The sequence below is a fragment of the Penicillium macrosclerotiorum genome, assembly GCF_028827735.1.
Source record: "Penicillium macrosclerotiorum strain IBT 26536 chromosome Unknown utg000010l_segment0_segment0, whole genome shotgun sequence".
NCBI classification, from domain to species: Eukaryota; Fungi; Ascomycota; class Eurotiomycetes; order Eurotiales; family Aspergillaceae; genus Penicillium; species Penicillium macrosclerotiorum.
Window position 1 is genome coordinate 2,568,184 of NW_026643089.1, and position 24,584 is coordinate 2,592,767.

The 24,584-nt window shown below is 49.6% G+C and overlaps 9 protein-coding genes across 9 annotated transcripts; 2 read left to right on the forward strand and 7 right to left on the reverse strand.

The window, feature by feature from the left end:
• Positions 1-90: 90 nt before the first annotated feature.
• On the forward strand, positions 91-2,367 carry N7462_010529 (SNARE-binding exocyst subunit SEC6; the record flags this gene model as incomplete). Its single annotated transcript, XM_057082243.1, has 1 exon — positions 91-2,367. One exon carries the CDS (start codon positions 91-93, stop codon positions 2,365-2,367), a length of 2,277 nt encoding a protein of 758 aa, XP_056929283.1.
• Positions 2,368-2,968: 601 nt separating this feature from the next.
• N7462_010530 (uncharacterized protein) lies at positions 2,969-4,387 on the reverse strand (the record flags this gene model as incomplete). The annotated part of the gene is made up of 1 exon (XM_057082244.1): positions 2,969-4,387. One exon carries the CDS (start codon positions 4,385-4,387, stop codon positions 2,969-2,971), a length of 1,419 nt encoding a protein of 472 aa, XP_056929284.1.
• Positions 4,388-4,913: 526 nt separating this feature from the next.
• Positions 4,914-6,612, reverse strand: N7462_010531 (uncharacterized protein; the record flags this gene model as incomplete). Its single annotated transcript, XM_057082245.1, has 2 exons — positions 4,914-6,387; positions 6,455-6,612. 2 exons carry the CDS (start codon positions 6,610-6,612, stop codon positions 4,914-4,916), a joined length of 1,632 nt encoding a protein of 543 aa, XP_056929285.1.
• Positions 6,613-7,157: 545 nt separating this feature from the next.
• On the reverse strand, positions 7,158-13,675 carry N7462_010532 (putative ubiquitin-protein ligase E3 component (UBR1); the record flags this gene model as incomplete). Its single annotated transcript, XM_057082246.1, is given in 4 exon segments — positions 7,158-7,425; positions 7,490-12,184; positions 12,196-12,499; positions 12,538-13,675. The coding sequence occupies 4 exon segments, from the start codon at positions 13,673-13,675 to the stop codon at positions 7,158-7,160; spliced, it is 6,405 nt and encodes a 2,134-aa protein (XP_056929286.1).
• A 749-nt stretch (positions 13,676-14,424) lies between these two features.
• Positions 14,425-14,954, reverse strand: N7462_010533 (cytochrome b-c1 complex subunit 9; the record flags this gene model as incomplete). Its single annotated transcript, XM_057082247.1, has 5 exons — positions 14,425-14,484; positions 14,589-14,637; positions 14,701-14,766; positions 14,815-14,864; positions 14,946-14,954. 5 exons carry the CDS (start codon positions 14,952-14,954, stop codon positions 14,425-14,427), a joined length of 234 nt encoding a protein of 77 aa, XP_056929287.1.
• Positions 14,955-15,266: 312 nt separating this feature from the next.
• Positions 15,267-15,905, forward strand: N7462_010534 (putative RNA binding protein Pym; the record flags this gene model as incomplete). Its single annotated transcript, XM_057082248.1, has 1 exon — positions 15,267-15,905. One exon carries the CDS (start codon positions 15,267-15,269, stop codon positions 15,903-15,905), a length of 639 nt encoding a protein of 212 aa, XP_056929288.1.
• Positions 15,906-16,579: 674 nt separating this feature from the next.
• Positions 16,580-17,338, reverse strand: N7462_010535 (uncharacterized protein; the record flags this gene model as incomplete). Its single annotated transcript, XM_057082249.1, has 1 exon — positions 16,580-17,338. The coding sequence occupies one exon, from the start codon at positions 17,336-17,338 to the stop codon at positions 16,580-16,582; it is 759 nt and encodes a 252-aa protein (XP_056929289.1).
• A 1,838-nt stretch (positions 17,339-19,176) lies between these two features.
• hem14 (oxygen-dependent protoporphyrinogen oxidase) lies at positions 19,177-21,152 on the reverse strand (the record flags this gene model as incomplete). The annotated part of the gene is made up of 3 exons (XM_057082250.1): positions 19,177-20,016; positions 20,079-20,771; positions 20,847-21,152. The coding sequence occupies 3 exons, from the start codon at positions 21,150-21,152 to the stop codon at positions 19,177-19,179; spliced, it is 1,839 nt and encodes a 612-aa protein (XP_056929290.1).
• Positions 21,153-21,597: 445 nt separating this feature from the next.
• N7462_010537 (mRNA-binding protein NAB2) lies at positions 21,598-23,093 on the reverse strand (the record flags this gene model as incomplete). Its single annotated transcript, XM_057082251.1, has 2 exons — positions 21,598-22,639; positions 22,696-23,093. The coding sequence occupies 2 exons, from the start codon at positions 23,091-23,093 to the stop codon at positions 21,598-21,600; spliced, it is 1,440 nt and encodes a 479-aa protein (XP_056929291.1).
• Between the last annotated feature and the right edge of the window lie 1,491 nt (positions 23,094-24,584).

Sequence of the window (24,584 nt, forward strand, 5' to 3'; positions counted from 1 at the left end):
AATACGCGAACTAGGCTGGGTTGTTCTCCTCTCAAGCATCAATAGCGACAACACCATTCCTCCCTCCCCAATCGATTATACCCAGTCAAAATGGCACAAACGAGCAATGCCGATGGCACGGTATCCATGCCCCGGCTAGAGGATATTTTGCGGCACCCCGAGGACTTGGACAAGATCAATGGCCTTAAAGCCGAATACCAACGGAAGAAAGCGGCGGTCGATTCCCGGCTTCGAGAGGGTCTTCGTGACCAGTTGGAGGCCGTACAGCGCAGCATTGGCATTTTGACTGAGGGACAACGTCAAGTGTCCAAAACCAAGGACGAATTGCAGGGGATTGATAAGCTGTGCGCTGAGTCCCAGGACAGTGTGGAAGACTTCGCGCAAATTGACAAGCTGGCCAAGATCCAGCGGCATTTCGACGCCACAATCATGATGAAGAAAGGGCTCGAGAGCTTTGGTGCAGACCTACAAGAAGTCGAAGAATTATTGAAAGAAGACGACGATGACCTGGAGAACCAGCCGAACCTCCTCCGAGCTCATATGCAGATATCCCGGCTACGGGATTTCCGAGATGAAGCCATGGATCAGATTCGCAAGGCGAAGGATCAGAGCAGCGAGGAAACGTTGACTGAATATTTCCAAGGACTCGATTCGGCTATCGACTGGTTTGATGATCACCTCGGTACTGCCTGTATGAATTTAATCCCGCTGGTTCAGGAAGATAATAAGAGCATGGTTGTTCGGCTTGCCGTGGTGGTCATGAACGAAGAAAAGAATGATGACACGGTCACAGCCTTACAAGAAGCTCAGAAAGACCATAAGGACTTGGCTAGTCGTTTCAAGTCAATGAATATCGGCCCCAAAACTGTCCGCGGATACAAAAAGAAGTTCATACAGGCCATCGAATTCTATGCACAAAATCAATTTGAGAATACGAAGGATGAATTCCTTGAGGACCCCGATAAGTTGGACAAGAGCTTCCGTTGGTATTTCAACGACCTTTTCACTGTCCAACAAGGCATGCAGAAGCTGGTGCCGAAGAAGTGGAGGATCTACAAGACGTATACCGACATCTATCACCGTATGATGCACGACTTCCTTGTCGGCATGATTGATGACCCCGACATTCCTGCGGACAATCTGCTCAAGATCATTCACTGGAGTGACAAGTACTACAAGAAGATGAAGAAACTGGGCTGGAATTCAGCAGAACTCCAACCAAACCTTCTCGATGACCGTGAACCTGAACTGGTCCGGCAATGGCAAAGCGTTATTATCAATGCGGTTGAAGAATGGATGGATCGTATTTTCGGGGCGGAGAAGAAAGGTCTTGTGGAACGACAACCAGATGCCCTTGATACAAATGCGGATGGGTACTTCCGTACCAAGACATTGGCGGATATGTGGCGAATGCTCCATGAGCAAGTCACGGCTGCTAGTGCTTCCGAACGAGCCGATGTGGTTGAAGGTGTCATTGATGCGATGTTTAGAGCTCTGAAGAGCCGCCAGAGCGCTTGGCAGACACTGATCGATGATGAATGCAATAAATCCAAGGCTCCTGGCGGTGATGGCGAGGGCGTACAGTTGCTGCAGGATTGGTTAGTCGGCGTGGCCAATGACCAGATCGCCTGTATCGACGACAACGAGGAAACTGGCCAACTTGGCTACCTGACGAGATTCAAACGTGACCTTGAACCAGTTGTGACGCCCAAGTACATGGCAACTCAGGCAGCAGCTGCACTGGATGCCCTGCGTGATGGCTATGTGGATCTGAGCACGCACTGTCTGGCACAGTTTGTCTCTGTCGTCTTCACAGTGGATCTCAACAGTGTTCTTCCAGAACTCTTCACCCCAAGATGGTATGGTGAATTTGCAATCAAGCGAATTACTACCACCTTTGAGGATTACCTGGCCGACTACTCTCCCGTTCTACACCCATCTCTTGTGGACATCCTGGTTGAAGAACTCTCAGATGAACTGCTAGTGCGGTACCTGTCGTCTGTGCGTAATAAGGGCGTCAAGTTCCGCCGCCAGGGTGATCCCTTTACGGAGAAATTCAAAGACGACATTCTCACCGTATTTGACTTCTTCAAGAAATACGAAGATTCTTTTGAGAGCACTATCAAGCAGAAGTGGCGACTTGTGGACTGGTTAGTCCGTTTGCTCGAGGCCGAAAAGGGCCAGGCTATCGTGAACGTGTATGAATCGTTCAAGAATGAGTACTGGGACCTTCAGCTATCTTGGGTGGAAGCCGTGCTGCGTACCCGCGATGATTTCGAGCGCAGCATGATCAGCGGTGTCAAGGCGAAGGCAGCTGAACTTTCCGTTGAGCGTGGCATGGAGACTATCATGAGCCGGCTAAGATGATATTTCCAGTGATACCAGTCTTATAGAAACGGATCATTTACAATCGCCAGTTCTTGGATTGGTATGATCATCCAATACCTGGGTTCATTCCTCAGATCAGTCCAGCTGGATCATCTGCGATGGGCGTCTTGGACCGTATACAAACTAGTGCCCCGTTCTAATTGTCTTGTGGGACCCGCAGACTGGGCACAGTACGCTTGAGTGCTCGAATATCTCGAATATTGGCAGATACATTGTTGATTTCTCCCAACTGCCTTGTCTAAGGTCTGACACGGAAGGCGATACAGTGGTGCTGCGTCTTTTGCGTAAAATTTAAATCATTCATTACAGGCCTGACCGAATCTCGATATCATCAACGACGAAGTGGAGTCAGAAGAAGAATAGGCACATGTTCCGAGGTTGTGTTTTTTATCTGGTGTTTGGAAGCCCCCAAGCTGGCTTGGGAGACAATACCCCTGTGCTCATTTCTGCCAATGATCTCGCATTTAATTGTAGCAATGAATAATATGTGGGATATTTGATTTTCTATGAAGGAGGATATATTCTAGGTTCCACTGGCCATTGTAGTACAAACCTCCAAAGACGAGAAGGTATGGAATAGCTAGCTAAACCTCACGCTTCCATCCACATCCTCGCAACTTCCCTTTACCGTTGGCATTGAGGAATGCAATCGCCGCTCTGCGACAACGGTATACTTTTCGCCCAGTCTTTCATTCAATACTGGGGTCTCGCTGCCCTCGATAGTGAGCTTCTTGGCGCCCATTTCACAGATACAAACCGAGTCAAGCAGTATGCCTTTGGCCCATACAAATGGGTACTTCGGAAGACTAGGCGTAGACCTGTCTTTGCGGGTTGAAACAACTTCATCACCGTCTGAAACAGCCGCTGACAGTGAAGAGGGCTCATCCTTGGAGATGGCTTGGGGAGGATTTTGTGTTAGTCCCGATGATAGCTTTCCTCGAGAACAGTCAATAGTTGGGGTAAAGGCCCGTGGTGTCGCTCGTGTTTCATCTATATAGAAATCCTGATACTTAGATAGCAGGCTTCGAGCGTCTAATTCGAGCCGTTTTTTGATACGGCTCCTTTCATCTCTAGGATTTCCTACAACCCCCTGCTCGAGACTTCGGCGACCACGGACGTAGATTGTGTTTACAACTGTAGCGTGAAGAAGAAGCGGTCGCGGTTTTGGCATCCGAGAACGCGCGATAGAATAGGGATCAGATTTCTCTGGATCGACAGCAATTCCCGATTCTGGAAGGGAATTTGGCCCATCATCAGATAGAGCTACGTCATCTCCACGCATATCTTCGCAATGAGAAGCTTTGCCGGCGTTTTGGGGTGCAGGAATAGCCCGGGGGACTTTTTTATCCCCTGCATGCATGTCCTTTGACTCTCCAAGGATGAAGCCAGCTTCAATGAATTTATCGCGCAGCATAAAGCAGAACGGATACAAGCGTCCCGTTGGGTCCTCAGGTGAAGCGTGTAAAACAGTCGCTGCTTTGGCTCTGGGTAGGGCATGTAAAGACTCCAAAGAGATAGAGAATGGCTGAGCCCCCTGCGATGTTTTTTCTGTAGATCCCATAGTTGTTGACGTAGATACTTGCGGGGTCGAAGATCGCTTTTGGCGCAAATTGATGGCGACTCGTTCTGCCTCCAGCATCAAGCCAGCCAGATCGAGAGAGTGGAAGAAACGAAGTGCCTCATCGAGTGTTTCCTTTTTTGGAAGACTCATTACACCCAGGGTCAGATGCAGCGTCCCTAAGGGGCGGATCGCACCTTCGGGAATAAGTGGGTGTGGAACAGTTTGGTCATTTGTAGATTGGCTTTGGACATGCCTCAAATCCGAGGCCTGACAAGGAAAACTAGCAGCCTTGAAAGCTGCAATAGAGGATTCCAGCTGAGAAATGGACGTAGAATTCACCAACGGCAGGCATAGAAAATGGGTCAGAGGTGGGCGCTTCGCTGGCCGTGTTTTCCGGGGTTGCTGGTGCTTTTGCGCGTTGTTATTATTGCGCATCATCGTGGGCTGGGTAAGAGTCGAATAACTCGCACAGTTATTTCCAAGAATGTAGAAGGAATGGAGAAATCTCCCTGACCATTTGACGCTCATCTGGCGAGGGCAGGAGAGACGGATTGTCTCGTTAAGTTTGATGTTCCGGACAAGAGCGGAGCTCTTAATTGACGGATAACTAGTCACTAACTAAACTTTGCATCATGGACTTCCGTAAAGCTAAAAACCAACTAACCACACTCCTTTCGTAGTTGTAGAGCAGTGTCCTTGAACTATTCTAGTTTCTCAGCTAAGACATGTGAGCAATTCATTATTGCTGGAGAACATTGTGCCAAAGGTAGCTTATTTTTATCCGATCATTTGGAGCGATAAAGCCTGGGGATTCTGGAAAATAAAGGCTTGGAATGCATAATGTATTCACATCATTTTAGGGTATCAAGTAATTCCAATATCACATAGCATTCGCAGTTGACTGGGTAGTAAAGCATCAAAAGCGAGGAAGGACAGCGAAAGGCATGAAGAAATGCCAATAGCGCTATTCGGCATTTTTCTTGCGTCCCTCGAGAACACGCATCACATCGTCTGCACTGTCCTTGTCACCTTTCTTCTTCTTGGGTCCACGCTTGCGTTTATTCCCACCGCGGGGCTTGCCCTCGAAATCCAGCAAGGGGCCCTCTTCGTCCTCGTCATCCTCAATACGACTGCCGCCGAATCCAAGATCCATATCAGCAGCATCCATGGCATCGCGCCGTCGGGCCTCCTCAAGGAATCGTTTATGGCGAAGGGAGGACTCGGCAGACTCATTGTCATCATTTTCAGACGGAGAGGCCTTCCGAAGAGCTGCTGCTCGCTTAAGCGCAGCCAAGATAGTGGGGTCTTTTGTAAGAGGGTTGGAGCGGTCTTCTGGCTCCTCGGGGGCTATCGAGGAAGTCGAGACACCGAAGTAATTGCGTGGTTTTACAGATTGTGCCTGAGGTGCATCGGCAGATCTTTGGCCTGGTTCAATGACAGATGGGTTTTGTGATTTCTCGGGTGCATCATCTTCATCGGATGAATCGTCCTCTTCCTCAAGGTCAGCAAGAGGATCATAGTCGGCACCTACGCCGGCAAAGATATCGTCATCGTCGTCTTCTGGCGCTGTATTGGCAGCAGTCCGAGCAGCAATCTCCGCCGGTACCTCCATTCCGAGAGGTTTGGCGGCTTTGTCAGGCATGAGTAGATCGGAAGATGATCCGACCGACTGGCCTGGCTTGTCGAGCCACCGCACTTTCCGCTTGGTGTTGCCCTGAGCATCGGTAATGAGCAGAACCTCTCGACGGCGGCCATTCTCATCCGTCTCAATAAATCGTTTTTTCTCTGGCTTTCCGTCACCCAGTTTCTTGAACCTGGAGCCCAAGATCGGTTCGGGGGGCGGAGCTGGCGCGCTTGCGGCTGTGCGGCTCGCTTTGAGTTCTTTAAGGATCTCATCTCGAGTCTTCTTTCGTGGTGGGGGGGCCATGTTTCCTTTCTTCTTTTCTTTGGGTTCTTTCGATGCTGCTTTCACTTCCTCCAAGCCCTTCTGCTCCATCAGACGCTCAAACTCCTCCTCAGCATCTTCGCTCGTCAGAGGTGCTTCTTCTGCTAGCGTCGGATCAGATTTGAGAGCTGCTTTTGAGATGTCTTCACCGGCTTTAGCCCTTTTCAATAGCTCCCAGTCTAGACCTTTCACCAAATGCGTGCTCCCAGTGTCACCACCAACACCAAGTTCCACACATAGCTTTTCGAATGTCCCCTGATCAATCTGGCCCAATTTCACCATCTCTTCTAGAGCAGTGACCCGCTTTTGTAGATCATCTTCACTTTCGCCATCTTTCTGTGCATTTCGTAGCTGGGCACGATCTTGATACCCGGAAGGCAATTTACTGCCCTTCGGAGCAGCAGAGGACTTGAACTGTTTCGCGGGATGTTGGTCGGTCTCGCGACGGTGCTCCGCAAGCTGTCGCGCGAAATCAACACCAGATACAGAGCGACTAAATTCAGCAGCATGTTAGCACCAGCTGTTTCATAAATAGAGGGTACTAGAGGTTAATGGCGTACGGCGTCATGGGAATGCTCGAGCGCATTCGGGAGCCCAGAAGCCCACCTGGGGTTGCGCCACCCGGCACTCTACTCTGAGCGGGGGTGCTAGAATTGACATTAGACTTGGAAGATGACGGATTGTTGGCGAGGAGCCGCCGAAATTGCTCGTTATTCATGGCTGTGTTTTGGCTTAGAAAGAGGAGGTCGCCGACGTCAATTTCGAGATTGAGAAGGTCCGTCTTGGCAACCGATAAGAAACCTTATCGTCTCGAAGATTGGCAATGTGAAGCCCAGAAATAGCGAAGATATTATTGCACACCCTGGATAAAAACAAAGTATACTGGCATGTTTATCTGCTCAGAGCTATTTGACTAGCAATACTTACAATGGAAGGGCATAGGATAGCGATCTGATGGTACCATTACTTTTAGATTCTTACATAATTCGGCTCAAACCCGATCCTACGTCTAAGACTAATATAGTTGCAGTGCACCAAATAATCGAAAATATGAGGATAATCTTTTCTCCAAAAAGGCTGAACACGTTATAAGGATAGAAAAAGGGGGAAATGTATACAACAATGCAAAGAAAGGTACAAGAAGGGAGGTGGCGCAGAGGGAAAAGACAAAAGGGACTAGACAAAAAGCACAGTTTGTCAAGGCCCACCATCAATCAATCAATATCTAGTGCAGCAAATCCAGCTTTTTATCAATAACATTCATTATATCGTTTCCCACCCACCGTTGTTGATCTCAGACTCTAGCTTGCGGCTGATTGTGGCAGGAATAGAGTGTGACAGCCACACGTCACGCAGCAGCCGGTCATATCGCTTCTGGTTCAGAATGAGTTGGCGGTTTCGTCGCAGACCTGGGTCAACTTCGCCATGGCGATCAAGGTAAGGTGCATAGTGCCAAGAGCCATTGTGGTTGTGGAGATAGAGCACGGTGCACTTGCGGATGTTGATGAAGAGACCGATATTTTTACCACACCTGGTGAGAATAAGCATATTAGCTTCGCTTACAGGAGGAAGACTGTGTGATCCGTAAAACTTACTTTTGAAGATGCTGGTTACAGCCGCCAAGTTTGTTGTGCATGCAGCACACTGACTGAGAGCAAAAGATGTCTCCACAGAAGAGGCAAATGCTTGGGTCACTGAGTTCCTTCTTGGAATTCGGACAACGACGTCGGTTGGCCTCTTCGATGAGACTGTCGAAATACTTTGGCAGTCCCACAAGCTCAAAGATCGCTGGGTGCGGTAAGCTCGGCCAAAGGCGGTGATCTTCAAAGCGGATGCCCGACCGGGATGCGTTCCAGTGGAATATCCATCCAGAGATGACAGCGTCAAAAGGACTACTGCTATTCCTTGCGGGGTTCACGGATAGGAAGATCTCATCGAGCGAAGGAAGATGCAGAGTCTTGGTCAGTCTGTCGAGTTCTGAAGTACCAACATCACTGAAACCTGTATTAGGAAATTCAACACCATGCTGAACGTGAAAGAGAATGACCGCCTTTCGGAGGAACGTAACAGCATAGCTGGATACGAGACGTCGCAGAGCAATGATGATATCTGGGGTAGCAGACTCCTCTCCGTCTTTCACATAACCACTCTCTGCAGGGAACGAAGAGCCCTCGGCACGCCCAACAGAGTTTGCCTTGAGCTCAGCGACAATCGAGTCAAAGAAATGCTTCGTGAGCCCAAATTGATTGTTGGAAATGAATGATTCGGCAATACCATTGTCTCCGTGCTGAGATAGTTCTTCTTTGAGGCCAAGGGGCCACAAGATGAAGGTAACAGTCACTTTAACAATCTCAGCAACGTAGCACACCTGAACAAGATGACGCACATCAATATGGAGAACCGGCAGCAACGAAAGTGAACATTCGGCAAGGAAGACAAAGGTGTCCGTAGCAAGCAGTGGCTCAATATTTCGGACATCATTGAGAAGCGGTGTGCCACTCAAGCAGGGATGGCCGACGAGCAATTGGCAAATCTTCTGTCGATGCATTTCCTGAAACTCTTGGGTAGGACGGTTCTTTTGGCTATTGTTTGAATTGACGCATCCAACAGCAGCATATGTTAATGCTGTTTCCGCCAAGACACGGAGATGCGTCAAGGTCAGCGGTGGGATCTTGTCCAACAAAGTCGACCCGGCCTCTGATTCAACACCACGTTGAGCAATTTCAACCGCAGAGATGCTGAAACCAAAGCTTCGAATCAATGAATCAGTATGCACCAGATCGTCATTGTTAAGAGAGTCTGGACTGTTGTTGAACATGGAGTTGATGTGATTCATCTTGATGGTCTTCTTTAAACGCTTATAGATTTGAAGCAGCTCCGACATGGGACTGTCTGAAGGACTCGAAACTTGCTGCAGAGGACTGGAAGGAGATAGCTCGTCCGTAGAGAGGAAAATACCAGGCATTGACATTCTAGATGTCGATGAAAGATAGGGTGCAGGTGGGGCTGACGAAAATGGGAATGCTACCAGTTGCGAGACCTTGGAAGAAAGAGAAGGCACCAGCGTTTTCGAGAGATAGTCCATGAATAATTCGGAGTAAGGTTGCTGGTAAGCTTTATCTTTTTCAATCATCAGGACAGGGAAGTTCTGTGACTGATTCAAGGCGGCTTTAAGTCCAGTACCCATCCACTCATCGAACGAGGTCGCTGTATTCAATACACCTGGATACGACTCCTCCTTGGCCTTCCAAGTAATTGGTAAGAAGGCATTGCCGAGTGCCTTACAAAGTGGGCAAACAAATTCTTTGAGCATTGTGTTTTCGGGATGATGGCGGGCAATCTGCTGGCTGTGCCGTCTTTGTGTCGCCGCGTAGTACACCTCAAAGCAAGAATAATGCATTATATGGCCACAGCCCGTGGTGACTGGACCACGGAGAGTGCTTTTCGGGCTGAAGCCTTTACTGAGACCAACCTTCTCGCTGATGACTTCGTCTCCAGAGGAGTCCAGACGACGGATTGTGGTACGGTTTTCCCCGGCCACGCCAAAAGGACGAGAATCCTCGGCAGATCTGTCAAGGCTAAGAGGAGTATTGAGAGCTTCACGGATCCTATCTGGATCTCTAATATCGGTCTGTCGTAGAATGGTACTATCTTGGATCAATGCAAATGTACCGTAGAGCCTCGAGTCATTGGTCTCCTCTTGACACAGGATGCATGTCCCACTAGGGAACTTCCAGACCTTGGTTTCATGGGTAGCCTCTGTCTCCGACTCGAGATCGCTAAAGTCTTCCTCGCCCCAATCAATATCCCCTTGACTGTTCAGGAAATTTTGCTGCTGTTGCTGGAACTGGGCCATGACTCGGGCCTGTCTTTCCAATGCCTGCTTTTTCTTGATCTCTCTCTCATTGTCGACGTCAATTGCAGGCGAATTGGTATCAATTCGATCGAATGGGAACTTGAGGGAAGCAGTCGCTGAAGTATATGACTGGGGATGTTTTTGCCAGAGTCGCTTGAGAATATGGCGAATCTTAGGGCCACAAGCAGCAAATTCATTCATCATTGAAATCTTCTCGAGAAGCCCCACGATGGTTAGGTTGCCAGCCTTGATTTCTCGAGTCTTGGTCAAGGCATGCAAGTTAAATGACGGGCTACGATCTGCCTCCACTTCACCTTCTTCATCAGAGTTATCTTCAAGGACGGCAGCAAGTACTAGATGAAGTATGACCTGAAGAAACGTCTCCACTCGTGTCGGCGGGATAGTAGGTGTGCACTCTTTAGACGAGATAACGTACTCGAGACACTGATGAACAAGCTGTGCGAATAGCATGGTACCAGTGAAACGCGGCAAATGAGAGAAAACACCTGAGCTAATAGGTCGAAGCTTTGGCTCAAAGACGATATCGGAAGCCTTCTTGCCTGTCTTCTTTGCCTGCCACTCTTTGTAGATGTTCTCCGCTTCATCTCGCTGGTTCTTGGAGTAGTGTGCACTATATGGGTCCACAAGGTCCAAATATTCGGACTTCAGTTCAAAGGTCCCGGAGTCACTCAATCCTTCTGGAGGACGGAAATTGGCGACTTCTTCAAGTACATCTTGGAACATGTCTGAATCAAGCAACTTGTCACTCAGGCGGGTAGACAGGTCAGAGAACGAGAGTGGCTTGAAGCACAAAACATGGGCTATGTCACGACTGATGTTTTCATTAGTCAGATGAGTGCCGTCATCGATAGCAGTCAAAGAGGTGCGATCAGTCAACAAAATGACAAGCAAGTGGACGAATTCCTCTGCGACATCAACGATTTGGGAATCCTCATAGCCAGCACGAGGCATGTAGTTGCGAGACATCCAGTCCACCATTCCGAATCGATGCGCAATAGATGCAAGGACCCGACTTGGGTCACAGGTTACCAGTGCGGTCTGTAAAAGGAAAATATCTCGGTAATAGGCGAAATCTCGAGACGAAACACCGCGGTATTGCGACATTTGGTGTCGGAGACTGAGACCGTTGCGAACCCACATACCAGCTTTCATTTGCGCAAGCCAGGCACAGACTCTCAAGGGGTAGTCGAACATTGTCAGTAGCAGGTCTTCGGGGCCGAGAGCGAGAAGATTATCATCGATCTGTTTACTATTCTCAACTTTGGCTGCATGAAGCTCTGCCCGGGCAGTGTTTGCAGCTTCAAATAGGACGCTGCGCATGACCTCACTGCTCACTCCACGGCCGCACTCGATCAGCCATGAGAGGGTATAGTGAAGTGCATGATGGAAGCTAATCGATCCCTTTTCAACGATAAATTCGACCACGCGGTGGCAAGGAACCTCCCCAGAAGGGCCAATTTCGAAATCAAACGGGGGAAGCGTGCGGAATTTGACTTCTTCCTTAATTTCTGCTTGATCGAAACGCTTACGCTCTACCCCTGCAGAGTGAATGATAGCAGTGATAGTAGTTGTCTTGATTGCCTGAAGCAGGTTCTGCCCATTGTCAATTCCCGAGTCGCGGAATGACTCGCAAAACTGTCGGCAAAGACGATTAATTTCTCGCATGAGAATCGAAGCACTGATCCACGCATCCGTCTCATATTCGACATGTTCACCGACTGCGCGCACATTAGGGCAGATACCCTGGGAAAGCTTCACTAGATCCAAAAATTGAGGCAAGTACTGGTCTTCGGTCCTCACGCGATGTTGGACGTACTCGGATTGCAGAAGGTAGCGAAGATCCAAGAAGAAGTGATAGAGGCGTCTGTTGGTCACTGAACCGGCATCGAAAGCGAGGGTGGCATTGGGATTGACGGCTTGCGGTTCGCCAACCTGCCTTGTGGTCAGGAAAGTATACAGAATAGCCATGACTTTGGTCAAGAAATTGCCACGGAGGACGATCTCCTCCGTAATAGAAGGCGTTGTCAATAATTGGAGAGAGAGATTGACAATCGAGTGATCGGGTTCTCTGTCTGCAATCAGATATAGCTGAGCCAGTGCTGTATACAAAGCAGACAGGCGCAGACCCATAATGCGCTTGAATTGTGGCACATTGACCACAGTGCTAATATAAAGATCTCGCAAGTCCGTGCGAGTTTTCTTCCATAATCTTAGGTCAAAGAGGACGAGCCAGTCAAGACGGGTACGCTGCCAGAGGTCTTCGTAGGGTGCAATCTTCTCTTTGGCGGTCGGAATGGGTGGTCGTACTTGCCAGTGTCCTTCTGATCTAGCAGAAGGTGGCCTAATCGTACCAGATGGCGTCTTCGGAATGGGGACATAGCTGTTGGAGGCTGAAAGCTGGCCGTCAAGCTCACTGGGGGAGACTCCTCTTCTTCAGCAGGCTGTTGATCTGTTTGCTCCGGGCCCGGGCGTGGCACCAGTGGATGCGCGCGAGTGAGGCCCGCCAAAATCCGTTCCGCAAGCGCCAGTTCATCATCGATGGTACCCATATCCATATCTTCGTCTTCATCTCCATCCGCCTCGGCCTGCAACCGGGCAAGCTCCATTTCCATGTCATCCTCCTCATCATCTGCATCGTCATGGGCTTCCACATAATCCTCATCTTCATCTTGCTCATTTGCATCATCCGCATCTTCATCATCCTCTTCTTCCTCTGCGGTTGTCAGGACTATTTGGCCATGGGGGGCAAGTGAAGCATAACAGTACGGCCGGGAAATCGGTTGTCTGATCCTTCGTGATCATCAATGCCCTTCATACCAATATTTGCGTTATAGGCGCCACTCCCTTTCCGCCAAGAACTCAGTAGCTCTTCGCAAATAATTTGCCGGAAGATTTCATTGTCCTCGAGGATGCTGCATCCGGCAATGTCAGCCAGCCATTCAACTATTGTGCCGCACATTTGCTCTCGGAATGTGTCCCGTGCCGAGCGAACTGTAACAGTCACTTTGATTTCCTCGATGATCTTAGACACTGCCAGCAGTCGTTGCAGATCCTTCGAATATTTGATGACGCTTCGGCCGATATCATTTGTTTCATGTGCTCTCGCGACACCAAAGCTGTCTCGCTCGCGGCAGGCGCGAGTGACCTGATGGGCGACATCTCGAATCGTGTGCTTCTCGTCGTTCCATAGCATGACGGCAAACTCGGGTTCTTCTTCCTCTTGGTCGCCTGAGCCATACCAGTCGGGGCGCAATCTGGATGCTTCCTCATCTTGCTTGATGCCTTCGATAGTCTTGGGTAGCCGTAATTGTTCCGGCGAACAGGAGATAACATCACAGAAGTAATCGAGAACGCGTGAGATAGTCAAGCGAATTGTAGATACCAGTTCAGAGGGCAGTTCTCGTTGAGAACGCTCCTTGCCCTTGGCATTGCCGCTGTCAGTATGGATGGCGCAGAATAGCGGGAGCCGCCAGGCCTCCTCATCGCCGCAATCACAACAACCACAGTTGCCTGATGACAGTGAGATCTGATATTGGTGGCCAGTATGATCAGACGAATCAAAGCACCGACTGCAGAGCACACATGTATCATCAGCAGCGCAAGTTACGCAACGATACGTCGCTTCACCCGCTCGGAAGATGTGTCCGCAGCGCTTGCCCCGCGCGGCCTCGCTATACTCTGCTCCTTCGCGAGCGCCCTGGGCATCAGCCAATTTCCACGATCCTACAGGTGCACCATTAGGGAACAGATGTTGTATAAGCTCCTCACTATGTCCCACGAGCGACCGAAAAAGAAGCTCTAACAGGTCCCGTTCAGCCTGGGGGCCATAGCGGTAGTTGTGTTGTAGAGGCAATCGAAGAAGACCATCGCCGAGGATTCTCTCACATTCCCCGAGCATGTGCATGGCTTTTGAGCGGTGGCCGGCGGTGGAGGACTGGAAGCCGCTCGGCTGTCACAGGTGTGTGAGAGGGCGGCGGTTCGCGCGTTGAGAAAAGGTCGAGGTGGTGGGAATCTGGCAGCACGAGTATATCGGAATCGTCAATATTGTGCAAGCAAAACACAATCTCAGCGAGTTTGAATCGAGGTCGGAGGGAAGTAGCTTGTCGTCGTGAGGTCAGGTCGCCTTTCTCTTCACGGAAGAACGTAGTGGGGGAAGCAGGCGAGGTGTGGAGCGGAGCGATGAGGTCGACACAAAGCAGCTAGGTCCAGCCACAGTGCATTCGTCGAGTTAGTCAAGTGAGGCTATAAGGACGAGGTTTCCTTGAGCCTCTTTAACAGAAAGTGCAAGAGACGGAACGTTACAATTCTATGGAAGGAGAGGAGGTGTTGGGTCCGAAGACGCCGCAATTTCTGCGATGACATCGACGGAGCGGTCTCGCTCCCAACGCCACAGCGATCCGCGCTCCGACCTCATCTCCCGCATTACCGCAACATCCAGACGCACAGCGCAAAATGAAAGAAGACGGAGAAAAAAAAGAGAATGGATAACGATGATCGTGTCAAATACAGATTTCCAAACTTCTATCGCATACACTTCTGCCACTAGAATAAGTAAAATAACAGGGTGAGGGCAGATCCCATCATCCGCTTTTCCGCCAGATTCCCCTTTCCCACGGTCGACCTATAACGAGGCTATTCAAGCTTTCTACCCCGTTACTCATCATCCTCCTCAGCGTTGTTCATATACTGGAACTTGATGTCCTTCCATTGGCGCTGTAGACGAGAATGGGTAGTTAGCGAGAGGTCTGGTTGGGATCCCTTGTCCCAGCAACATGGGCGCATTCAGACATCCAAGGTATAGGGCGGGGGTAACCTACGCCGGCGTTCATGGTGTCCCAGATCTTGTTGGAGGTGGTATCGAAGGCACTATTTCGCAATGGTCAGGGCTTTGCTATGAGCGAAAAGGGTGGGGGGCCGAATGTAACGCACATCTCGAAAGCGAAGGCACCGGCGAAGATGGTGGTCAGGAAGATAGCATTCTTGCGAATGAAAGTCCTAAATGCGAGAAAGGCCGATAGTTAGACTCCAGAAGGCAATTGTGACCGTTTGATCCGGGGTGATGGGAAGACGTGCTGGTAGAGAGCGTTGGAGATCTGTCATGCGCGCAGGGTCAGTCAGAAAGCTCGAGTTGCAAGATACAGAACACGATCGGAAAAGAACTGGAGACAACATACGCCGGCCATTGTGACAGAAGGAGGTGCGTGGACACGAGAGGTGGATCGAAGAGAGACGAGGTTGGAAGATCGAAGTCGGAAGTTCGCGAGGACTGAAAAGCACGGGAATTCCCGGCCCGCTGATTGGCCGGCCCTCCGGCCATCCGCAACCCGCAACTGTGACTCCCGTGGTTTTGCATCTGCGAGCTGCTCGGTTGTGCTTTTGTGGTGCCTTTACAAGCTTCTGTCTGTGTTAGCCAGGAGGATCTTGACGCCTCTCTGGCTCCCGTACGCGTTATCTCTGATTGAGCCTTTCGGATTTTCAACACCTCCAAATCCACTATGTCCTCCAACGTCTCGTCTGCCGGCATCACTACAGACGCCACAACCGGCGAACGCTACATCCCTTCCTCTCTCCGTGCCGATGGCTCGAAACGCCGCGAAATTCGTGTGCGTCCCGGCTATGAGCCTCCGGAAGATGTCGAGCGCTACAAGAACCGCGCTGCCGCTGCCTGGAAAAATCGTGGAAAAGGTGGGGTGCCGGGAGCGGAGAGCTTGAACAGCGAAGACAAGTCCCTCCAAGGCCCCAGCAACAAGAATGCCAAGCGCAGAGAGGCCAAGCGCAAGGCCAAGGAGGGAGAAAACAACGATACCCCTGCGGAAGCTTCCGAGAAGAAGGGAGCCAATTCCGACAACTGGCGTGTCGCAGCTGAGAAGGACCAGCCAACCACCAAAGAACCTGTCGAACCAGTCGATCCCGAGGCAGAGAGGGAGAAGAAGGCCCGCAACATCAAGAAGAAGCTGAGACAGGCCCGCGATCTTCGAGACAAGAAGCATGAGGGCGCAGCTCTCCTGCCGGAGCAGCTCGAAAAGCTCATCAAGATCCCAGAACTGGTTCGTCAGCTAGAGGCGTTAGGATTTGACTCGAACGGGGACAAGAAGGAGACAGAGAACGAGAATGAGTGCCCCGAAACAGCCTGAGCCAGAGTCTCTAGGCTTCAGCAACGTGTCATCGCACATTTTTGAGCCGAACATTCCATCTCAAATTTAGTTGCAACCACCGACTTCTACCTATAACGCTATCCAGGTTGAGCCTCTGTCAAGTCGATCATATTGTCACATCCCGTCGCTGTTGGGCACTGTCTGGAAGTCCCGATATCAGTCGAAACACCAAGCAAGCAGGCACGCACACGCTCCCACAGGTACACACAGGAAACTTCTGCTATCTCAAACAGAGGAGCGTACCATTCAGCAGCCGCTCTAATCTCATATTTGATATGGCACGAGAATATCGCTTACATCTAGAGCGTTGCGGCTTCTGTTCGACTAACCTCGGCCCCTCTATCTCCCGGGCAACGAAATGAGCTTCGCCAACCTGAAGAGTGTTTTCTTGTGTTCGTCCTTCTAGTGCAATATACTTCGGGAGGTATTGCAAACTCAGACATCGACATGCGGTTGTCGTATATGATTTCGACTCGATCATGATCGTCCATATCGACTACATGCATACTTATGCAAAAATTTGATTTCTGTTCATCATCCATCTACATTCTCTATAATTAATTCCAACAATGCCGACATAGAAAATCAGGCCCCTCAAGGGAATAGGCAACTTGAGCCCAGAAAACAGGATTTAACACTCGCCAGAGAATTAGTTACTGAGGCGCCAATCTATTCGGATCCAAAGACGTAAGCGGCTCCAGATCGAATTTAATGTCCAAAGACCCCGCATGATTAGTTCTAGTCCATGTCCAGATCTTACTGATGCGGTGGGTTCCACGCGCGAACGCTCCAATGACAATAGCTGCCACAAAAGCACCAATGGGCGTCCCAAGTGCGAGATCATATTGTTCCGTTCCGAGAGGCCAACCAATAGGCTCCTGGGTGTGTTTATCCGAAAAGTTGAGATTTACGGTGCAGAAGATTGGATCCTCGAAACAGGCAACGGTAGCGTCCTCGACGACGTTGGTAACGAAGACATACCTCAACGGAATTGAGTGGTCAGGGTAATAGGCTTGGTAGATTGCCAATGCAACTTCAGACACATGGGGACCGTTTCTCCTAATAAGGGTTGAAAGCACAAGAACGCCGGGATAAACGAATGCGGTAACATAATTATAAAGCACGCCCGGGTCACCGTCCTCCCATTGTTTATCTTTCACCCGGATTTTGCGGAACTTAGCCTGAGGAGGGCAAATCTTTGCGATCTCTTGAAGGATGCGCGGGCTTTTTATTTGCTGTCTGAAATCTTCCACCTCATTGTCATCATTTCTAAGATGATCAAGAGTGAGCAAGGATCGCAAAGGGCACTCTCTCCCGCTCGGACTAGGCGACGCATACTCGGGATCATCCATCCATTGACGATAGTCCTTCCCACGAGCTAGGGCGCTAGTTCGGAGCTGATTGGATGACATGATGATAATGGCTTGGGACATTGAACTTATAAACTGACTGTCGAAACGGTTAATTCTGGGATACTCTTCGAATCACTTACCTCAGGGCAGCCTTTCCGGGTTGTGGAATATTGGGGTTCGGTTCACGGCTTTGACGGCCATCCTGGAAAGGATAGGAGAGGCTTTTATATAATTTTCCGGCAATTTAATCTCTTTGACGCTCGTGAATGTAATTCAAAGAGGTATCAATGCACAAAGAGAAGAATGGAACCCATGGAGAGAAAGAAATTCAAGACTCCATCACAAAGATAAAATTAGACCTGAAATATGAGACGACCTATGAAATCGATGCCGAGAATGACGGCTTCTTTATTAGCCTTGTATGATCCTCTAGAGCTCTTGAAGCTTGATCCCTGTAAACAGGCCCGGTTCCAGTCTTCGAAGATTTCGCTCGTCTGGAGAGGACAATCTTGAACGGAGGTTTGGATTGTGGAAGCCTGACCCTACACAGCCCGCCTAGTTCCTTTCCAGCTTTATCGGTCCCAAACCTTACACTGCCTTTGACCGGCCACGATGGAGGGATGCTGTGAACAGCAACCGCGCATAAAATGGTGCATGCATGTCTCCAACAAAAAGTCGCCCTACATTCTTCCATCCCATGACTGAGCTTCACGCCCTAGGGCTGGGAAATTACTTTACGCGCTGGAGGTTCTTGGTAAAGTTCGGCCACATCCTCACGAGGCTTCGGGTTCGGCGAAGGAACGGCTTCTGCAATGGTTTTTTTACGCCAACGTCGTCGATTGTACCATGTGGTGACGAAGGCGCATGCAACCAGCCCTCCGACTATGAGTCCAGCAATCCATGCCTTTAAAGATCCTCCCTACGATGATTCGCTACTCTGATCTGTGACTGCAGTTGTTGCCGTAGCCGAGGATTCTGAAAGTGATGCCGTGTTTCTCGCGGTTTACCCCATGCTAGTCGTGATCGAGTCTGCGACGGTTGTTGTCACCTCAAAATCGGATTCTTGTTACCGAATAAAAATCGCTTTGGCATTCAGTCCAGCAGAGGTCGTCATAGAACGGGTCGTTCCGTCTTTAGTGAATGACCATACATGTTCCGTATCGGTCACAGCCGAGGTGCATCGGTTAGTCGAGTGCTAGACCAAATTATTATCCACTTGTGCAAAAAGTCCCCTGGTGATATCAATGTTACTCCGTATCCCTCATTTATAGAATACTAATGGTGATTTGAAGATTTTAGTTCCCTGATGCTCGGGCCCGTATGGATTAAGTAAAAATGGGGGAAAGTATCATGTATATACTCAGAAAAATATGGAGAAAACCAACGAGCGCTACCTATCTCTTAGGCAACTAATTGTTTGGGCGATGGTATACATGTATGTAAAATTTAAGGCGGTGGCATTGCTTCGGTACCTTCAAGGGGAACAAGAGCCTTAGAAGTGGGCTCAAAATTGTCTCCGTATTCTGTTTCGTTGTTTCGATTGACTCTCAAAATATCGTCATTCGAGATTGATGTGTGCGTATGATCAGCGACTGTCCATCAAATGTTGCAATTTTTTTTCTTCTCTGCAGTCCTGGCCCCATAAAGCCTACAACGAGAACTATGAACAATATGATCCGTTGAGCCCATGACAAACTCAAAATGAAGCTATGTGATGGTGTATTGAGGAGCTGGACCCCCAATTCATAATTAATCAATCAGATATAGGAATTTACAGGTCTGGGTATTACACAATCAAAATATGAGACTAAAGCGTCCCTCCCTATCCAAGCCGATCACAAAGGTCTATCCTAGAACATAGTATCCGGTGCACCATTGTTGTAGTCCTTTGGCTTTTCTTAGATGCTGGACTCAAAGTGTCGCACAGGCGCTGTAGGGATACCGCCTTCCAAGTCCCAATTCTGATAATCGTATTCCTTCCACGGATACCACTCTCCAGAGCCAACCCGGAGCTGATGGCGGCCGACGCCGTGGGTAGCTGCTAGAATTCCCTGCCTCACACAGTCGCCCACGCCAACGCCCGTCCATGAGTTACCGGCCAAAATAAGTCGCCTATGGAACTGATCCCGGATTTGGTTGGATAAGTTGTACATCTTGCCAAGGTGTGCAGGCCGATATTGAGGGATGGCGTCTTTTTGTAGGCTGCTCCGTGCAACGGTCGGGGCGTCCGTGATCCCAATATGCCGTTGAAGCATCGTGCGAGCCATGCGTATAGCAGTGTCATGGTCTGGATAATCTTCAGGCGACAGATGGTCCCAGTACCAGCCACCAAACATCACAGTGATCTTCGTGCCAGGCGCGGTATCTTGTGCAACCGATTCGTAAGGCGCGACAGCAGACGTTCCTACACTGGAAGAAGATGCAAATATCACACCCAGTCCACACTCAGGGTTCTGTTCATATGGAATCGATCGAGGTATTAGATACCCGAAACCTTCAACAGGGAGAAGGTTGGGATTTGAGTAGTATAAATTGACTACCATCACAGTTGTTCCCGGTTCATTATGGCCGTGCAAATAAAACTGGAGAGGTGTCAAATCAAGTGGTTTAGAGTTGTTTTGGATGGCCTTTTTCTGTTTCGCGTCCAGTTCAGAGTCCAGAATTTTGGTCAAAGAGGTTACGGGAACTGTAGCAATGACACGGTCGTATGATCTGATGCCAGTCTCGGGCGTGGTAATCTTACATATATCAGCACCGATCAATTTGAGATCGCAGAGCAGGGAAATTGGAAGTTTGATACCTTTAGCTTGCTTTGAGGGCCAGGGTCCAGGGGTTTCATGGTTGTGATTTCTGATTTCGTTTTGATAGTAATTTTACTCGATGCCTGCAAGGCACCAACCAGGCCTTCAATGAGTTGTTGGGTTCCTCGCTTGAATGTGAATGTACTAGCGGTCTTTATCACATTAAAGATGTCTTGAGATTGATCTAGTGCTTCTGGTGATTTAGCGATTGCATCCACAGCCAGAAAATCATCCATGAGCCTGGTCTTCTTCCCGAGAATTGAATTAGTGATAAGGCTGTATAGGATGCCACCATCCTCCAGGTTGCGCATTCCGCCCAGCAGCGCTTGGGCACTCAATCCGTCAATGTCACCGGCATAGATGCCGTGCATCACCGCAGATACTAGATTTTCTGCGACATGGGAATTGAACCGTCGTGAGATGAATTGTGAGACACTTTCGTCTGACTGCCACATCGATGGCGGCCGCGCAGGCTTAGTATGCTCAAGAATGAGAGCTGGTAGAAGGCCTTCAAAGAGTGGCTCATTCATCAGTGCGCGAAAGACATTTCGAATATTATCGCTGACTGAGAGAGCAGGGTCGGGGGTGGGCAAACGGACGAGATGATCTGGATAGTAGATATAGCGGTTGAGCGCCGCAGGGCTCCGTTTTGACGTGGTGATAAGTTCGCCTAGTAAGCCTAAATTCGATATCTTTGAAAGCCACAAGACATCACATTAGCTTTATTGATCAGTATTGGGGGGTGTAGCTATAGAATGTGATGGTACCAAGTAAAGCAACGGCAGCGATGCTGGCATTGCGCTTCTCAACGTGCGCGGCCCATACTCAAACACCACGTTTCCGCCTTGTACGGGGATTGTTTCAGATCTGAGCCAGCCACCAAGTCGGTCTGACTTCTCGTAAAGCGTGATCCCGGAGCATTGGGGGTCTTGCGCCAACTGCCAGGCGGCTGTCAGGCCAGTGATGCCACCTCCGATGACGGCAGCATTGTAGGCGCGTTGTTGGCACCGGGCTACCGAAATTAGCGGCTTCTGGCTGTGTCTCAGGCCCTTCGAGACGCGCAATGATCGCATCTCGACAAAAGGAACCAAGAACAAGTGAGTGTTCGGGGTTGCGGCGGACGCGGAGGGTCCGCGGAAGTTCGCATTGATCCTTACTTAAGCCGAGTTACCTTGTGAGTTCCGAGTCGTCAGTAATGGGCACCTTGGAAGCCAGGCATACATTACTACGTTAAGAGACATTACTCCAAGAAATATTTTCGAAGAAAAATTAAAAGTCGTGTTAAGCAAGATTATTTTCTCTCGCGTCCTTCATTCTCACGAAATATCATGGGATATCTATGTACAGGCAGAAATAAGGGACTATAACCATCCCACCAAGATAAGCAAATGCATAAAGTATGAACGCCCTCCCTAATCACTTCGTTATCACAGATCAGATTGTACACAATACTGCTCCATCAAGAAGCATTTTTGTTCGTGCGGTTGAAAAACATGACACTCGTCAATTGAGGCGAAGTCAGGCGATAAGCTCCTGGCCTTGAGCGCCGTCCGCGTTATCAGGTTTGATCAGCTCCTCCTGGACATTCTCGTCCTGAACAAATTTACGCTCGCTCACATGGTTGCCGGATGCTGTCCACACCTTGTCGGTAAAGGCACCTCGCTGGCCATCAGCATGCTTGTATGGGCAGCTTCGATTCATGCAAGGGTTAAATCGGCAGGCAGTCGAGACGTGAGTGAATTTGCACCCTTCGTCCTTGCAATCGGCTCCATTGCGACAGAGTGGCATGTCGGGGTGTTTGAAATGACAGTGCGGGTTGGTGCAGTTGGGGAAGAATCGACACATCTCCTCGGCCTGGTGTGCGGACTTAACGGCTGGCGATGGGTGGCGACCAGTACATTTCCGGTTTTTGCAAGCAGCACCAAAGGAACAGACGTCTGCTACATCAATCGAAGTGCCCTCAGGGGCAACAGGAGATTGGTGTGCAAAGGGACAGTCTTTCCGTGTGCACCGAAGATTGAAGCGGCAAATGTTATCGGTGTTGCTCTCATCTTGGTCGCCATCCATCGAGGCATCCATGTCAACATCGGCACCTTCCGCCCCCTTATTCCGCGAGTGATGCCCCCCACGTCCTTGGTTCTTCCCTCCACGACGGCCTTGGCGCTCGACACGGTCAAAGAGCGAACGACCTTGTTGGCCGCCGTTTTGGAAGGCCGGGTTCACTGCAGGGGGAACAAAGCCTGGCATAAGTTGCGACATCATCTTGGCCTGTTCCTCTAACATGGCCATGATCTGCATCTGATTCTCGGGGCTCATTTGCTGCATCATACCTCCACCCATGTTGCCGTGCATTCCCATTCCTCCATTATTCCGGCCTCCTCGCCCACGGCCACGGTTCTGTTGGTTCTGGCCGTGACCTCCTATGCGCCCGTTTCCTTGTTGGCCACGAACGCGGTGAAGAGCGTTATCATTTGCGCGATCGAGGTTCCGGTTGATTTGGTTCAGTAATCTTCCTCGACCACCCTGTCGTCCATTCCGCATAGCTTTCGGTCCGGTGGGTCTGTGATCTTGGTTAGTATATTCCAAGGTCTGTCAGATCTCCTTTAGCAAACCTACATAGAATCGCCCGCATCTCCCATTTCGGCATCCTGCCCACTTATTGTCGGGATAGGTTCTTGTTCCATGACCGAAGGCACCTGCTGTGCTCCAAACCCATTTGCTCCGGATGAACCGCCATTGATTTGTTGGTTCAGGATCTCCACTTGTTCAAAGAGCCATCTTGAGAACTCGGCGGCTGAGGCGGCCGAGTCGTCCGCGAGTCCCAGGAAGTCGTTTGCAAGTTCTGCCGCGATTTCTTCTTGTGTCTTGCCGTTAACCAGCATGAGAACGATGTAGTCAATGACTGTCGAGTCTTGGGCATCATCTGAGCTCCATCCGATTTCCACGAGTTTCGGACCGAGAACCTGGGAGACAGCGACCGCAAGCGGCGAGCCCTGAGCAATTTCCGGAAGCATATTGAAGCGAGATTTGTGAAATGTGAGGAGCAGGGTAGGTGAGAGAAGCGGAAGGACTAGATTTTCGAAGATTGGAGGATTGTTGGTAGTTTGCGCCACCGGAACAAAGGCGCTTTCTCCGAAGGGTTCAGGACTGAGTATCCAATCTAGGGTGAAAGAAATGAACGATGGGCCAGAGTGCTTAGTATCTGCGAATGAACTTTAGGACAGTAGTGTATCTCAACCACCAGTCAAATGGTGTTTCAGCGTCTGTCCGTGGAGGTTGACGCGGTGTCGCGGCTCCCAAAGCTTTCATCGACGAAAATGACCTGGTATGGTCATGTGACTGACTGTTTCAGAGATGCAAACAGGTCAAACAATGCCACCCGAGGGGCACTCCAGGCATTCACTTATTATGATGAAATAAATTAGCCGCTGTTTTGAAAGAAACTCAAAGGGATTCGAAGAGGAAGAGGCAAGCTGTCGGGCCTACTTAGGTCCTTATTAGATCCTGGAAGTACTCAAACCTAGGGCTTGAGGTTGTTTCAGCCAAAGTTTCCAGCTCATTGCTTTGTAGCTTGAAAGGTGATGATGTGCTTTAAATCGTGACTCTGACAATGCTGCATGATGGCATGTGGTAGAGGACTTTTGGCACCTAAAGGCTCTCAATGTACCATTTAAGAACAGTTTCAGCTCTGGTTGTTTGAAAATCTAAATGTTTTCCACTCATTTTTAGAGTATTAGGTGTTGAAATTGTCCTAAAATCCTTATATACATATAGTGGTGCATCTGGATTATGTGCTGATCCGAACCCCTTTGAACACCGTCAAAGAAGCCCTCTCACTCTTTTGAGCATTCAACGTCATCGCTTATTGTAAATGCGTGTCAGATATGAGACGTCAGGATTCTTGGCGTTCCTGCAGCCACCCCCCAGGTTCCTGGCCAGCTGCATAGGATGTTAACTCGTCCGTATCAGCTCTTCAATGAAATGTGGTATCGGGATCTCAGAAAATTATGGCTAGCTCGGTAGGAGATCATTGGAGGTAATACATAGTATAGTGTGCATCGTGACCCGCACCCGCACCCGCGTTGAACCGATTGATCAGACTGATTAAAAATTCAGCTGTAATTGATATGAATATGTTTATGCCAGGTACCTGCTCTCCTGCATTCTTCACAATGTTTGTTTGAAGGTGTTCAGATATGGTGTGTCCAAGGACCTCCTCGGTTTCACTACAAAGCATCTAGTCTGTTGCATCACTACAGAATTGAGACACCAGGATGCTACGCCGTTGGTGACTTCCTTGTCCTTTCTAGAACGGGGATGAACCAAAGGCTCCTTGTCAAGGCTTCTTGTCACCGTGGAGCTTCATTTTTGTCGGCCTAGCATTTCACAATATCAAGCAAAATAGTACGGCAGGACCCTGAAACAAGACACATGAGGCCATAGATCTCCACCTCGGGAATCATATGCAACCGCATCCATGCCGAGGTCCCCCCGCCTGTCCAAGA